Source organism: Brassica napus, chromosome C1 (genome assembly GCF_020379485.1).
Source record: "Brassica napus cultivar Da-Ae chromosome C1, Da-Ae, whole genome shotgun sequence".
NCBI classification, from domain to species: Eukaryota; Viridiplantae; Streptophyta; class Magnoliopsida; order Brassicales; family Brassicaceae; genus Brassica; species Brassica napus.
In genome coordinates this window covers 26,639,038-26,656,435 of record NC_063444.1, presented here as the reverse complement: position 1 = coordinate 26,656,435, position 17,398 = coordinate 26,639,038, and the positions used below count along the sequence as shown (strand labels likewise).

The following is a 17,398-nucleotide window of genomic DNA, read 5'->3' as shown; positions in this document are numbered from 1 at the left end:
GCGAATTACATGTGGTAGTATTCATCATCATTATCTTGGTCATAATATTTTAAATGAATTAATTCTTTTGATTGCTTCAAGAATTAAGTAAGAAATCATTACAAGGATAAAGAAGGAAAAATATTTTTCCAGTGATTTTGGATTGTACTCTTGATGCTAGCCATCAAGATCAAATGATACTAGCCATCAAGATCAAATGATACTAATTCTAAGGTGCGTTCATTTTTCCTCAAATTTTTATAAGGTAGAAGAGTATTTTGTAGAATTTTTAAAAGTAGATGACACAACAGGTTTAGAACTTTTTCCAATATTAAAATTGACGTTGCCATGACTTAGGTTAGTGGACTGATTTCTTATTGTATAAAGTATAGAGAAACTTGTTTTGGTGATGCTATGATGAAATTGGTATTGAACCAGTTTTTATTCAAAAACGCGTTATTCGTAGGAAAAAAACAGTTTGATGAAACTAGTGATAATAAAACTATATTTTTTCTAGAAGAAACTTTTAGGATTCAATATTTTGTATATAGATCATGCCATTGTTCTCTTGATAAGAGATTTGAACAATACAAACTATATGAAAATATATTTGGTTTTTTTCTTTGATTCTTCTAAGTTGAAAATGTATGATGATGAAAGTTTAAAATCTTGTTATAGTTTTTTAGAAAATAGTTTAAAAATTGAAGATTTGATAGATATAGATGGAGATGAACTTTTTCTTGAACTAAGTTTCTTAAATAACTTTTACCAAACAAAAAGATAGGTGCATGTGATGTTTTGAATGTTCTTGTACAATTTGATAGTTTTCCTAATACTACAACTGCATAAAGAATTTTACTAACTGTTCCTATTATTGTTGTTTCTGCAGAAAGAAGTTTCTCCAAACTGAAGCTTTGAAAGTCATATATATATCTAAGAGCATCTATGTCACAAGAAAAATTAAGTGGATTAGCTTTGATAGCAACTGAGAATAATTTTTCGGAAGAATTAGATGTTGAATATTTGATTGATGATTTTGCTTCAAAGCATGTAAATAGAATGACTTTATTTGGTTGAGTGATTACAAGAAAAGTTTCCAAGAATAAATACTTGTTTTGTTTGTTTTTCTAAATTGTAATAGTTATGTTTTATTTCTTCTCTTTATTTGAAATTAGACAAAAATATGGATGTAAATTTTTTGTATCTGATTTTTATTAGTAAAAAGATTATTTAGGGCCCTTTTTGGATGATAGCACAGGGTCAAATTAGTGACTGAGCCGGGCCTAATTAGATCACAAAAATGATCTATGGATAAATTTGTTGTGAAAGAAACAGATGAAAAAGAAAAAAAAATGGTGATATTAATATTGGTGATTCTTGTAATATAAATATTTGTGAATCTAGTTCTCAAGAAAATATCAATAACATAGATAATACAAAAATTTTGTATACTTCAAAAATCCTTGAAAAAGAAGATGTTGGTGCTGCTAGTTTTCTTGGAATATGTATATGATCCAAGAAATTGGGACATGCTTAATGTAAAAATCATAGAAATATTAGCAGGAAATGGACCAAAAAGAGATTTGTCTATTGTAAAAAGTCCTAAAAATAAGGTTCATAGAAGATTTGTTTCATCTTGCTACAGTAGAGAATTGCGTAATGGAGAAACAAGTGATAGAAAATGGCTAGTTTATTCCAAGGAATTAGATAAAGTTTTTTGTTTTTGTTGTAAATTTTTTAAGAAAGGTACTAAAAAGTCAGCTAGCAAAAGATGGTTTTTCAGATTGGTCTCATATACTTCTAAGATTCAAAGAGCGTGAAAAAGTAAGTAACACATGCTTAACATGAGTGATTGGATTGAATTAAGACATAGATTAAAAAAACTGAAACTATTGATAAAGTTGCTCAAGAACAATTTAAGAAAGAAAAAGGATATTGGAAAAATGTATTAATAAGAATTATTGCTGTTGTGAAATATCTTGCCAAGCATAGTTTGGCATTTCGTGGAACACATGAAAATTTATATGAAAATAGTAATGGCATTTTTTTAGGATTAATAGATGTGTTAGAAGAGTTTAATAGTGTTATAAAAGAACATGTATATCGAATTACATGTGGTAGGATTCATCATTATTATCTTGGTGATAATATTTAAAATGAATTAATTATTTCGATTGCTTCAAGAATTAAGTAAAAAATCATTACAAGGATAAAAAGACAAAATATTTTTCTGGGATTTTGGATTGCACTCTTGATGCTAGCCATCAAGAGAAAATGAAACTAATTCTAAGGTGTGTTCATTTTTCCTCAAGTATTTATAAGGTAGAAGAGTATTTTGTAGAATTTTTAAAAGTAGATGATGACACAACAAGTTTAGAACTTTTTGAAGTGTTAAAAGATATGAAAATTGACATTGCCATGACTTAGGTTAGTGGACTGATTTCTTATTTTTGAAAGTATAGAGAAACTGGTTTTGGTGATGCTATGATGAAATTGGTATTGCACCGATTTTTATTCAAAAACGCGTTATTCGTAGAAAAAAAACAGTTTGATGAAACTAGTGATAATGAAACTATATTGTCTCTAGAATAGACTTTTAGGATTCAATATTTTGTATATAGATCATGCTATTGTTCTCTTGATAAGAGATTTGAACAATACAAACTATATGAAAATATATTTTGTTTTTTTATTTGATTTTCTAAGTTGAAAATATATGATGATGAAAGTTTAAAATCTTGTTGTAGTTTTTTAGAAAATAGTTAAAAAATTGAAGATTTGATAGATATAGATGGAGATGAACTTTTTCTTGAACTTAAGTTTTGTAAAGAACTTTTACCAAACAAAAAGATGGGTGCATGTGATGTTTTGAATTTTCTTGTACAATTTGATAGTTTTTGTAGTACTACAACTGCATATAGAATTTTATTAACTATTCCTATTACTGTTGCTTCTACAGAAAGAAGTTTTTTCAAACTGAAGTTTTTAAAGTCATATATATATCTAAGAGCATCTATGTCACAAGAAAGATTAAGTGGGTTAGCTTTAATAGCAACTGAGAACAATTTTTTCGGAAGAATTAGATGTTGAATCTTTGATTGATGATTTTGCTTAAAAGCATGTAAATAGAATGACTTTATTTGGTTGAGTGATTACAAGAGAAGTTTTCAAGAATAAATCCTTGTTTTGTTTGTTTTTCTAAATTGTAATAATTATGTTTTATTTGTTCTCTTGATTTGAAGTAGGACAAAAATATGGGTATAAACGTTTTGTATCTGATTTTTATTAGTAAAAGGATTATTTAGGGCCCTTTTTGGATGATAGCACCGGGTTAAATTAGTGACTGAGCCGGGCCTAATTAGATCACAAAAATGATCTATCGATAAATTTGTTGTGAAAGAAACACATGAAAAAGAAAAAAAAATGGTGATATTAATATTGGTGATTCTTGTAATGTTAATATTGTTGAATCTATTTCTCATGAAAATATCAATAACATAGATAATAAAAAAAATTGAATACTTCTAAAATCCTTGAAAAAGAAGATGTTGGTGCTGCTAGTTTTCTTGAAATATATATATGATCCAAGAAATTGGGACATGCTTAATGTAAAAATCATAGAAATATTAGCAGGAAATGGACCAAAAAGAGATTTGTCTATTGTAAAAGGTCCTAAAAATAAGGTTCATAAAAGATTTGTTTCATCTTGCAACAGTAGAGAATTGCCTAATGGAGAAACAAGTGATAGAAAATGGCTAGTTTATTCCAAGGAATTAGATAAAGTTTTTTGTTTTTGTTGTAAATTTTTTAAGAAAGGTACTAAAAAATCAGCTAGCAAAAGATGGTTTTTCAGATTGGTCTCATATGCTTCTAAGATTAAAAGAGCGTGAAAAAAGTAAGTAACACATGCTTAACATGAGTGCTTGGATTGAATTAAGACATATATTAAAAAAAATGAAACTGTTGATAAAGTTGCTCAGGAACAATTTAAGAAAGAAAAGAATATTGGAAAAAATGTATTAATAAGAATTATTGGTGTTGTGAAATATCTTGCCAAGCATAATTTGGCATTTCGTGGAACACATGAAAATTTATATGAAAATAGTAATGGCATTTTTTTAGGATTAATAGAGGTGTTAGAAAAATTTAATAGTGTTATAAAAGAACATGTTTATCGAATTACATGTGGTAGTATTCATCATTATTATCTTGGTGATAATATTTAAAATGAATTAATTCTTTTGATTGCTTCAAGAATTAAGTAAAAAATCATTACAAGGATAAAACGGCAAAATATTTTTCTGGGATTTTGGATTGTACTCTTGATGCCAGCCATCAAGAGAAAATGAAACTAATTCTAAGGTGTGTTCATTTTTCTTCAAATTTTTATAAGGTAGAAGAGTATTTTGTAGAATTTTTAAAAGTAGATGACACAACAGGTTTAGAACTTTTTGAAGTGTTAAAAGATATGAAAATTGACATCGCCATGACTTAGGTTAGTGGACTGATTTCTTATTTTAGAAAGTATAGAGAAACTGGTTTTGGTGATGCTATGATGAAATTGGTATTGAACCGATTTTTATTCAAAAATGCGTTATTCGTAGAAAAAAACAGTTTGATGAAACTAGTGATAATGAAAATATATTGTCTCTAGAAGAAAATTTTATTATTTAATATTTTGTATATAGATCATGCCATTGTTCTCATTTTAAAATATTTGAACAATACAAACTATATGAAAATATATTTGGTTTTTTATTTGATTCTTCTAAGTTGAAAATGTATGATGATGAAAGTTTAAAATCTTGTTGTAGTTTTTTAGAAAATAGTTTAAAAATTGAAGATTTGATAGATATAGATGGAGATGAACTTTTTCTTGAACTTAAGTTTCTTAAAGAACTTTTACCAAACAAAAAGATGGGTGCATGTGATGTTTTGAATTTTCTTGTACAATTTGATAGTTTTCCTAATACTACAACTGCATATAGAATTTTACTAATTGTTGCTTCTGCAGAAAGAAGTTTCTCCTGCAGAAAGAAGTTTCTCCTGCAGAAGCTTTTAAAGTCATATATATATCTAAGTGCAACTATGTCACAAGAAAGATTAAGTGGATTAGCTTTAATAGCAACTGAGAACAATTTTTCGGAAGAATTAGATGTTGAATCTTTGATTGATGATTTGGCTTCAAAGCATGTAAATAGAATGACTTTATTTGGTTGAGTGATTATAAGAGAAGTTTTGAAGAATAAATACTTGTTTTGTTTTTTTTTTCTAAATTGTAATAGTTATGTTTTATTTGTTCTCTTTATTTGAAGTTAGACAAAAATATGGATGTAAACTTTTTGTATTTGATTTTTATTAGTAAAAGGATTATTTAGAGCCCTTTTTTGGATGATAGCACTGGGTCAAATTATTGACTGAGCCGGGCCTTATTAGATCACAAAAATGATCTATGGATAAATTTGTTGTGAAAGAAACACATGAAAAAGGAAAAAATGATGATATTAATATTGGTGATTCTTGTAATGTTAATATTGGTGAATCTAGTTCTCATGAAAATATCAATAGCATAGATAATACAAAAATTTTGAATACTTCTAAAATCTTTGAAAAAGAAGATGTAGGTGCTGCTAGTTTTCTTGAAATATATATATGATCCAAGAAATTGAGACATGCTTAATGTAAAAACCATAGAAATATTAGCAGTAAATGGACCAAAAAGTGATTTGTCTATTGTAAAAGGTCCTAAAAATAAGGTTCATAGAAGATTTGTTTCATCTTGATAAAGTAGAGAATTGCCTAATGGAGAAACAAGTGATAGAAAATGGCTAGTTTATTCCAAAGAATTTGATAAAGTTTTTTGTTTTTGTTGTAAAATTTTTAAGAAAGGTACTAAAAAGTCAGCTAGAAAAAGATGGTTTTTCAGATTGGTTTCATATACCTCTTAGATTAAAGGAGCGTGAAAAAAGTAAGTAACACATGCTTCACATGAGTGCTTGGATTGAATTAAGACATAGATTAAAAAACCGAAATTGTTGATAAAGTTGCTCAAGAACAATTTAAGAAAGAAAAAGAATATTGGAAAAAATGTATTAATAAGAATTATTGGTGTTGTGAAATATCTTGCCAAGCATAATTTGGCATTTCGTGGAACACATGAAAATTTATATGAAAATAGTAATGACATTTTTTTAGGATTAATAGAGGTGTTAGAAGAATTTAATAGTGTTATAAAAGAACATGTTTATCGAATTACATGTGGTAGTATTCATCATTATTTTTTTGGTGATAATATTTAAAATGAATTAATTCTTTTGATTGCTTCAAGAATTAAGTAAAAAATCATTACAAGGATAGAAAGGCAAAATATTTTTCTGGGATTTTGGATTGTACTCTTGATGCTGGCCATCAAGAGAAAATGAAACTAATTCTAAGGTGTGTTCATTTATCGTCAAATTTTTATAAGGTAGAAGAGTATTTTGTAGAATTTTTAAAAGTAGATGATGACACAACAGGTTTAAAACTTTTTGAAGTGTTAAAAGATATGAAAATTGACATTGCCAAGACCAAGGTTAGTAGACTGATTTCTTATTTTAGAAAGTATAGAGAAACTGGTTTTGGTGATGCTATGATGAAATTGGTATTGAACCGATTTTTATTCAAAAACGCGTTATTCGTAGAAAAAAAACAGTTTGATGAAACTAGTGATAATAAAACTATATTGTCTCTAGAAGAAACTTTTAGGATTCAATATTTTGTATATAGATCATGCCATTGTTCTCTTGATAAAAGATTTGAACAATACAAACTATATGAAATAATATTTGGTTTTTTATTTGATTCTTTTAAGTTGAAAATGAATGATGATGAAAGTTTAAAATCTTGTTGTAGTTTTTTAGAAAATAGTTTAAAAATTGAAGATTTGATAGATATAGATGGAGATGAACTTTTTCTTGAACTTAAGTTTCATAAATAACTTTTACCAAACAAAAAGATGGGTGCATGTGATGTTTTAAATTTTCTTGCACAATTTGATAGTTTTCCTAATACTACATCTGCATATAGAATTTTACTAACTGTTCCTATTACCGTTGCTTCTGCAAAAAGAAGTTTCTCCAAACTGAAGCTTTTAAAGTCATATATATATCTAAGAGCATCTATGTCACAAGAAAGAATAAGTGGATTAGCTTTAATAGCAACTTAGAACAATTTTTCGGAAGAATTAGATGTTGAATCTTTGAATGATGATTTTGCTTCAGAGCATGTAAATAGAATGACTTTATTTGGTTGAGTGATTACAAGAGAAGTTTCCAAGAATAAATACTTGTTCTGTTTTTGTTTTTCTAAATTGTAATAGTTATGTTTTATTTGTTCTCTTTATTTGAAGTTAGACAAAAATATGGATGTAAACTTTTTGTATCTGATTTTTATTAGTAAAAGGATTATTTAGAGCCCTTTTTGGATGATAGCACCGGGTCAAATTAGTGACTGAGCCGGGCCTAATTAGATCACAAAAATGATCTATGGATAAATTTTTTGTGAAAGAAACACATGAAAAAAGAAAAAAATGATGATATTAATATTGGTGATTCTTGTAATGTTAATTATTGTTGAATCTAGTTCTCATGAAAATATCAATAACATAGATAATACAAAAAATTTGAATACTTCTAAAATCCTTGAAAAAGAAGATGTTGGTGCTGCTAGTTTTCTTGCAATATATTTATGATCAAAGAAATTAGGACATGCTTAATGTAAAAATCATAGAAATATTAGCAGTAAATGGACCAAAAAGAGATTTGTCTATTGTAAAAGGTCTTAAAAATAAGGTTCATAGAAGATTTGTTTCATCTTGCTACAGTAGAGAATTGCCTAATGGAGAAACATGTGATAGAAAATGGCTCGTTTATTCCAAAGAATTAGATAAAGTTTTTTGTTTTTGTTGTAAAAGTTTTAAGAAAGGTACTAAAAACTCAGCTAGCAAAAGATAGTTTTTCAGATTGGTCTCATATACTTCTCATATGCTTAACATGAGTGCTTAGATTGAATTTAGACATAGATTAAAAAAAACTGAAACTGTTGATTTTCTCAAGAACAATTTAAGAAATAAAAAGAATATTGGAAAAAATGTATTAATAAGAATTATTGCTGTTGTGAAATATCTTGCCAAGCATAATTTGGCATTTCGTGGAACACATGAAAATTTATATGAAATAGTAATGGCATTTTTTTAGGATTAATAGAGGTGTTAGAAGAATTTAATAGTGTTATAAAAGAACATGTTTATCGAATTACATGTGGTAGTATTCATCATTATTATCTTGGTGATAATATTTAAAATGAATTAATTCTTTTGATTGCTTCAAGAATTAAGTAAGAAATCATTACAAGGATAAAAACGCAAAATATTTTCTTGGGATTTTGGATTGTACTCTTGATGCTAGCCATCAAGAGAAAATGAAACTAATAATTAATATTAATACATGTCTTGATAAATTATGGCTTTTATATACGTTGACCAATTATCCGTAAGTCAAAAGTAAAGAAATCTGAGCTATCTGTTATCGTTCGCTTACATGTCTATTAAAAAGCCATATGTGGCTTTACATTTAAAATAATAAATAATTAATAAAAGAATTATTTTTAAGTTGATCAAAAATAGGTTCTAGCATTAACTCACCTGAACCTCAACTGCTCGGTATTTATATTTACGCTTCGAATGTTAACAACGGACTAAGTATTGCGGGAGAAGCGGATTGAATATTATGATACGGTTTAACTACGGTTTATATAAGAGAATTGCGTTGTGCAGAACAAGTGCAATTCGTTTGAAATAAGAGGTTTGAAATAATATGTGAATGGTAACATATATAATAAATAGTGCATGATACATTTTTGAATGGTGACATATATTTGGGTTGGGTGTATTGAACCATTTTAGTAACTGATAATTTTTCTAATCGGTTTGGAATGATTTTCTGTTTTTTTTATAAAATCAAAAACAAAACTGAAGCGCATACGGTTCCAATTTGGTTTCAGTTTAAGCTAAGTTGGGAATTCGGGTCGGGTTCAGACATTTTCCATTTGGGTCCGGATGCTTTAGGTCTTAGACATTTGGGTCTCGTTAGGTATACTTCGAAATTTTTTTTTTGGATTTGGTTTGGTTCCTTTCAGGTTCGGATCGGTTTGGGTTTAGAATTTAAATACCTATAAAATATATGCAAACTTGAAAAGACTCAAAGTACTCGAACCAATCAAATTTCAGCCAAATATGCTATATTTATCTAAATTTTGCAAAATAACAAAAATACATATTAATAATTAAAATTAAACATTTTAAACTCAAAAAGTTTCATATTACATGAAATATTATAAAATAATAATAAAGATTGCAAACAAAAAGACATTACAACTAAATTAAAAATTATACATTAAATCGAGAAATTGAACATATGGAGTCATAGGTCTGGATATTCATGTTTTAGGTGGGGTTGTATCGGTTTTTTTCGGATCGGATCTATTCGGGTCTGTTCTTTTTGTGTTTATATCTATTCGAGTCGGTTTTTTCGGTTCTAGTTCTTCCGGATAGAGGAATTTTAGACCGAACTAGGTACTTGTATATGTTTAGGTCGATTCAAGTTAAATTTTTGGTTCTAGGTAAAATGTCCATACCTAACTTAAACACAAAAAACCGAAAAACAAAAAATCAAGTTAAACCCAAAAAATAAAAAAAACCTGGTAATACCTTAGTCTGATTTTTTTTTTAAATTATATTTCAGATATACAATTATTTTAGCTAAATATATTTCAAAATAATCACATGATATTATACAATTGAAATTGACAAATTTTTATATGAATCATTAGTTTATACTGTTAAATTATTGATAAAAACATATTTATTATTAGATGATATAATTATTTAGAATTAATAAAAAAGAACTAACAAAAATATCAATAAAATTAAACAACACCTTATAAGATGGAGACTACTGTAAAGTGTGTTTGACAAATTTTCTTAGCGTTTTAAACCAAATGTGTTCTGAATTGAATTTGACATTTATAATATTAATTTAATAAATAAAAGTTAAAACTTATCATCATATGAATGGTAACTAAATATTTTATTCTTCTATATTCTTATTTCTTCTCGTATCTGAATTCATCAAAAATAATTAATAAAAAAAATCTTTAATATTAGTCTACCCATATATGCCAAGCCGATTTAGTGATTGTATCCTCTATGATTTCCTATATAAACCTGATGAACATTTCTCTGTGTTAAAAAATTAATGAATATATCATTCTCGTTACATTTATTAATATATTATAAAAATTGTTTCCAACATAATAAAATAAAATTTGATTTATCTCCACATTTATGAGTTTCCTTCTACTAAAATCAGAAACTATCGTATGAGAGATTCTGATGGTCTTTTCTATTTGGGGTTTTGTTTGGCTGATGAAATCAGACACATGAAGAAAGAAGAATATAGAAGAATGAAATATTTATTATGTGTATAAATATAAAATATCGAGACTTCAAACAGTAAAGCGTCCTTGGCACACGGCCGAGGTTCAGATGAGTTAATGTTTAAACCTAGGTTTGATGCATTCCTCAGCTAATTTCAAAATAACAGTTTTTATTAACTATTTATTATTTTAAACATAAAAGCCTTGTATGACTTTGTAAAGGACATGTAAGAAAATTGTAATGGACATGACAGATTCCAATCCATTTGGCTAATGAATAATTGGTTAATGTATCTAAAAATCAAAATTTATTAATTCATTTATAGTTGTCAAAAAAAATTTAATTCATTTATAAAATTTGAATTATTTGAGTGTTAGTTATGTATTTGCATGGTTCATATATGTATGTATTAATCGGGACCGTTGGATTCTGTTGACGTAGGAATAAGCCGAATTTTCCATACTTCGGCTGGTGCGATCAAATATTCATCTATAAGGTTAATAGGTTATGACTACGCTGCAAACAAGTAGCTGTTTGTGAAAGGATCTTCCAAGGTAGCTTCATCAGGCGTTTTGGGTTCTTAGTTTCTTGATCGTTTTTGGCATTTCTGGAACTTTTCTTTGCAGATGCATGTGTGATGTCGATTACTTTGGCGCCACCAGATATCACATTGATTACTCTATCATATGGAGGTGGTGAGGCAAGCATAATTATGGCCAGTTGAATGTTCTCCTCCTTGTTGAAGAAATTCTTGGCTTTGTCGAAAACGAATTTCTGGATGTACCCTTTCTTTAGTAACTCGTTGACTTCAATCTTCAGTGAGATATGGTTTCGGTTTTATGACCATGGTCATTGTGGAATTCATACCATCGGTTCGGGTTCTGAAATGTTTTTGGTGCTTCATTTTTAGAGGCCACTTGACATGTGGGCCCATCTGTCTCAAAATGTTGATCAGTTATGGCTTTGAGATGGAGAGATTGTAAGATGTCTGGCCATGTTGATACTGCATTCCTTTGGTCATTTCTATGGGTTTATTGTGGTTTCGGCCCGGTTCCTACGTTCTGCCAGGGATTATAGTATCAAAATAATCAACGAGGATTAATCCCCACAACAATCATTCACTAGGCCTATCATTCACATAAGCACATCCTCTTTTCACAAACATCATTTATAAATTTATCTCTAGCCTCTGTTAATTCCGTGTTAAGGACATTAACAATTTGTGTCACTTGCAAATATTACTAAATTTTCCTAAACATATATGAAAACTGAATTAAGTCAACTCTAATTATCCATTATTTGTTAATAATTTTTTTTTTTTGGACATCATATATCTCAATTTATGTGAATTTCTAGATCAGATATAGATAAGTTACCCAATCCATTATTTGTTAAGAATTTGTTTTGGTTTGGATATCACCATGAATTTTATGGTTTGATTTTTTTCAATGGAATATCGATAGATTTTAAAGAGTAATCTAGGCTTTGGCTGCGATTCCGTTGGTAGACTTCACCTGAATCGTATTTTACGATCTGAGAATGACCGAGACAATAATCAAGATCAAGATTTGATGATGGAAATAACTGGAATAAAGAAAATTGTTGAAAATGGTGGTTGTATGGAAACAAGCGAGAAACGTTTGGAAAAAAAGAGAGAGAAACGTTTGGAAGCAAAACAGAAGAAACAGAAGAAATAACTGGAATAAAGAAAATGTGTGATGCGACATTTGAAGTAATTCCATGCGGTTCCTTCTTAGCACACCAAACTGACGCACTACCTCTTCAAGATTTTTTCTTCTCCACAACATTTGTATCTGATCGATCATATTTATATCCCTATACCTAAACATGGGCATGATATTTATATGATTTTCTATTGAGGTTTGATTGTTGAAGTTCCATAATCATCTTTAACTGATTATATTTTATATTTCACCAAACAATTTAAGCTGTATATTTGTTTGATTGAGTGATGGCCTTCCATTGGAATAGCAACTTGATATAATTGTAATTCTGGTGAGAACATAAACATGTGATTAAATCATGTTAGCTTCTTCAATGCAGTGATCATAAGACTCTGGGCGCTGACCATACCTCTATCGATGGAAGTTTCATGATATGTGGTTAACATATTTTTATGCTTCTATGCTTTTGATTCTTTGGTTGAGTAATATGTTTCCACTGAATTACTAGTAACCATAACCAGGCCCGGCCCTGGGCTAAAGCCCGTAAAGCTTGGGCTTTAGACGCCACACATTATATATATTTTAGGGGCACCAAAACTAGATAATTCTCTTAGGTGTAGTGGCATGAATTCTACTCCTTTTTATCACATGTGCAGAGGTTCGAAACCTGGCTTCTTCAATATATCCCCTTTTTGATAATAATTGAAAGAAATTAATTGATTATGATTCCTTTATTGATGATCTTAGTTTCTTTATATTGTATTAAATGAGATAGTCATATAAATAGAGTAAATGAATTAATTTTTTTTTCCAAATCGCTGCCATTTACGATTACGAGACACTCTTCATCTTGAAAAAGTTGTTCTTATTGCTAATGCGTTTGTAGAAAGTGTACTGGCAACAAAATAAGAAATCAGCTAGTAAATTAGAGTAATCCGAAACCAAAATTTTTTTCAAGTAACATGTTAAATTGTATATGAACGTTTTAGAATCATTATTTTATTAATATGATGATAGATGAGAGGATCTTGGATGTGGCCAAAACTCTTGAAGCTGAGGCCCCTGGTGTATGAGTTTATGAGGTTTGAGGTAAATGATGGAAGAACTGCTTTTTTTCTGGTTTGATGATTGGCTGCGTATGGGAAGACTTATAGACATCACGGGTAACGTCGGAACTTGTTATCTGGGTATAGCTCGCAATGCTCGGGTCAGTGATGCAGCTAGACAATCAGACTGGAGGGTTAGGGGACAGAGAAGCCGACATTATCATGAGCTTCATGCCTGTATACTGGCTGAGCCGGTACCAGATGAAGAACGAGGGCGAGATGTAGTGCTATGGAAGCATTCAGATGACAACTATAAGACATGTTTTTCATCAGCTAAAACATGGGATCAAATTAGAGACCGAAGGCCTGTAGTATTCTGGAGTAAGAGTGTTTGGTTCACACAAGGAGTACCAAGGTTCTCCTTCATTGTTTGGTTGGCTGTGAAAAACAGATTATCTACTGGTGACAGGATTAGAGCTTGGGGGATTCAGCAGGGATGTGTTCTTTGTGGTGAGAGGGATGAGACTAGAGACCATATCTTCTTCGCATGTCCCTACTCATTTACGGTATGGGATACTCTTGCGAACAGACTTACAGGTAGCAGAACTGATCCAGAGTGGATGCATACTTTGCAGTTTGTGAGCAAGAACAACCTTCAGCTGCTAGACAAGATCCTCGTAAAAATGGTCTTTCAAACCTGCATCTATCATGTGTGGAAGGAGAGAAATGAGAGGAGACATCAGACTGGATATCGTACAGTGCAGCAAGTGGTTCGAATCGTCGACAAGGCAGTGAGGAATAGAATCACATCCCTTCGGAGTCTGAGCATAAGTTGGCTGGACTGATGCAGAGATGGTTTGCGATCACAGAGTAATACCATGGCAGGAAAAGTTTATATTTTGTAAAGATTTCTTTTAGAGGTTTGTAGTCTCTTGTAAATGGTCATTCTTTACACAGATCAATAAATTTCACATTTTATCAAAAAAAATATGATGATAGATCAATATATTAGGGTTTTTGATGATTTTTGTTTTTTGGTTTTAAAAGCTAAGCTTATTAAAACTCAATTTCATTATAGAAGTAAGGAAGTTATTTTCATTAGAAAGAGCATAATTTTTTTAATGCGCTTTAGGCGCCGTAGAACTCCGGACCGACACTGACCATAACTACTAAACTGACATTACTAAGTTGTATTCTAGTTTCAACACTATACATATATAAGCCAACTGCAACCGCTCATAGCTCAAACTTTCAAAGTTTTACACCATTATAAAATGACCAAATCTTGGATGATACAATCTAAATATGTTCACATCGATGGAGAAGTTAAAACTATATATCTCTATGGAATATGCTAATATATAAAACCAAAACTACAACAAACAGGAACTACAGCAGTATATTCAAAATATAGTAAAGAAAAACGAAATCAATAAATTGATATTCCCAACTCCAAATTCAAATTGATTATACCCTCCATCGAATCCAATTCCGAGTCAAAACACGCCACTCTCTTCCCACTACTCGATTTCTTCAAAGTTGTAGTCAACACTTCGGGCAAAAAAGAGCGTGTAACCAACGCGAGGCTTTCTTTATCGTTCCTATGCTTCCTCATGTGACCACCGAGAGCTTGTCCCATCGGAAATTCCAAGCCACATATAGGACAAGTATGTGACGACTGCTTTTTGGTATTTTTTGTAACGGATCCTGATGACGAACAGTCGTCGCTGGAGTTGTTAATTGGCTTGTGGCTTGCGCGATGGCCTCCCAACGATTGGAACGATGAGAACTCTTTCATACATGTCTTGCATCGGTAAATGCGACTCTCTCCTCGGATGCATTTCCCTACCCTAGGTAACAGCATCAGACAACTCGTCGCCGTATCTTCCACGGTCCGATCAAAATTCTCATTTTCCGCTGGCGTATCTTTCACACTCCGATTCTCACTTCTCGCAACCATGGTTCCAAACTGAATCGAGTGACTTCACTTTCTAGGCGTTTGTGTGTTTGTTTTCTAAGGTTAGGAGTTTTCGTTTGTGTGTTGTGTGACTAGTGATGGTTGGTATTTATAGGAGAACGAGATTGGGTGAGCACAGAGCACTTACATGTTAATTGAAGGAAATACCCATTGTGACTTGCAGCATAAGTAAGCTAGTGGGTTTCTTGTAATTAAGTGGTGGAAAGAGAAAGGAAATCGCCTCACGAGTTGCGTCACGCGTAACGCTTTAGAAGACTCGAAAAAGAAGAAGAAACAAGTCTTGGTCCCGAACAAAAAAAGAAAAAAAGAAACAAGTCGTTAAGTAAGAAAGAAACGGAACGTTCTTGGTAATTTCCTTTTTCATCCACAATTTTAATATCTAGATAAAAAAACAATTAGCCATACAAATCTCAAGTAAGTTTCTTAGTCCCCACTCGCTCTCCTCTCGTTAGGGCATTACTAAAGCCTTGATTGGTACAGTTCATGACTAAGAACTGATAATATATTGGAGAAATTTAATTCTACTACGAGTTTAATATCACTTTTCAAATTTATCATGAATGATTATTTTCATAAATACCATAAATTTGTGACAAAATAACACTAAGCTAATTTTTCAAAATATTTGTAAAACATTTGTAAACTCAACCCCAACCTTTTAATACTAAACTTTAAACAATAATCATTAAATCCTAAACCCAACTTTTAGTATATTTTTGATTGAAATATTTTTGAAAATGGTACTTAACTTGTGGTATTTTAGACAATTGAAATTTCAATTCTACCACAAGTTTGATACCACTTTTCAAATTTATCTTTAATAAATGACTATTTTCATAAATACCATAAATTTGTGACAAAATAACACTATGCTAAGTTTTCAAAATATTTATAAGACATTTGTAAATCCAACCCCAACCCTTTAATGCTAAACCCTAAACAATAATCACTAAACTCTAAACCCATTTGTTAGTATATTTTTGATTGAGGGTATTTTTTGAAAAGTGGTACTTAATTTGTGGTATTTTAGATAAATTCTCTAATATATTGTAGAATGTTTATGCCGTAGACTTAGTATGCTCTCGTAAATATATTTAATAATATGTTTGGTAGAACAGTAAATGATTCATATATAAAGTTATTATATAAAATTAGTATATGATATATAATTTATTTATTTTTAAATAATATATATATATATATCAATTTTTATACTTTTATTTACCATAATAAATCAAATATAATTGTACATATATTCATTATTTTTAAATGTAAAATATTATTCTTATTAAAAAGAAAAATATTTTTTTTATTTTTTTTATTTTTAAAAATAATAGTTAAATTTACGGATATCAACATAATTTTGTGATATTATTAAATAAAATAAATTAATTATAGTAAAAGATTTTTAATTTTTATATATTCTAAATGCAAATGCTCTACCAAAAGGTTCACATGAAAACATTGGACAAAAAATATTTAGAGAGCATTTGCATCAGTTAAATGCTATTTTAAAAGCTTTTCTAATAATGGTTGATTGGATAATAAAGAGTATAATGTTATTATAGATTTATATATTTATAAAATTTTCACTTTAGGTGTAATTAAATTTATCCAATCAATCATTATTTTGGATAATATAGAGTATAATGTTATTGAGAATCAAGATGACAAAAAAAAAGAGTATAATGTTATTCTCCGGTGAATCTTTTGCGTCTGGTTCGCGACTATTCTCATGCCCCACCGAGACTTTACATGGTTCTGACCATCTTTTGGATTGTGGTTTGTACGCAGAATCTTCCATTGCGAAGTTTTCGTCTCAAGCGACAACCCCTTCAAAGATTTGTCGCAGTTTCGATATTGTATTAGTCAACTGCCGCAACGTCTCCATGGTTATTGTGCTTGTCTCTCGCCGTAGCTTGACACCTCCTTTTCTCTTCATAGGATCTACTGTGCAAGAGTGTGGATTTGCCTGATTTACTCGTTACTACGTCGCTGCTGCGTCTCCATCACACTACGCAGTCTAAAGCATCGACGGTTCTTCACAAAGTCGGCCCTACGGTCCTCCTACCCCTTTCCTCGTCACAGAAACCACTGTGCAAGAGTGTGGACTATCCAGATCAGCGCGATACTACATCACCACTGCATCTCCATCACATTACGCCGTCTCAAGCATCGGCGGTTCTTCACAGATTTGGTTTTACGACCCTCTCACCGGAGCTGCTATCTTCTGCGG

The 17,398-nt window shown here is 30.1% G+C and overlaps 1 protein-coding gene across 1 annotated transcript; it reads right to left on the bottom strand.

The window, feature by feature from the left end:
* Nucleotides 1–14,423: 14,423 nt before the first annotated feature.
* On the bottom strand, nucleotides 14,424–16,282 carry LOC106374633 (zinc finger protein ZAT8-like). The gene has a single exon (XM_048745736.1). The coding sequence runs from the start codon at nucleotides 15,142–15,144 to the stop codon at nucleotides 14,614–14,616; it is 531 nt and encodes a 176-aa protein (XP_048601693.1). The 5' UTR covers nucleotides 15,145–16,282; the 3' UTR covers nucleotides 14,424–14,613.
* Nucleotides 16,283–17,398: the final 1,116 nt, after the last annotated feature.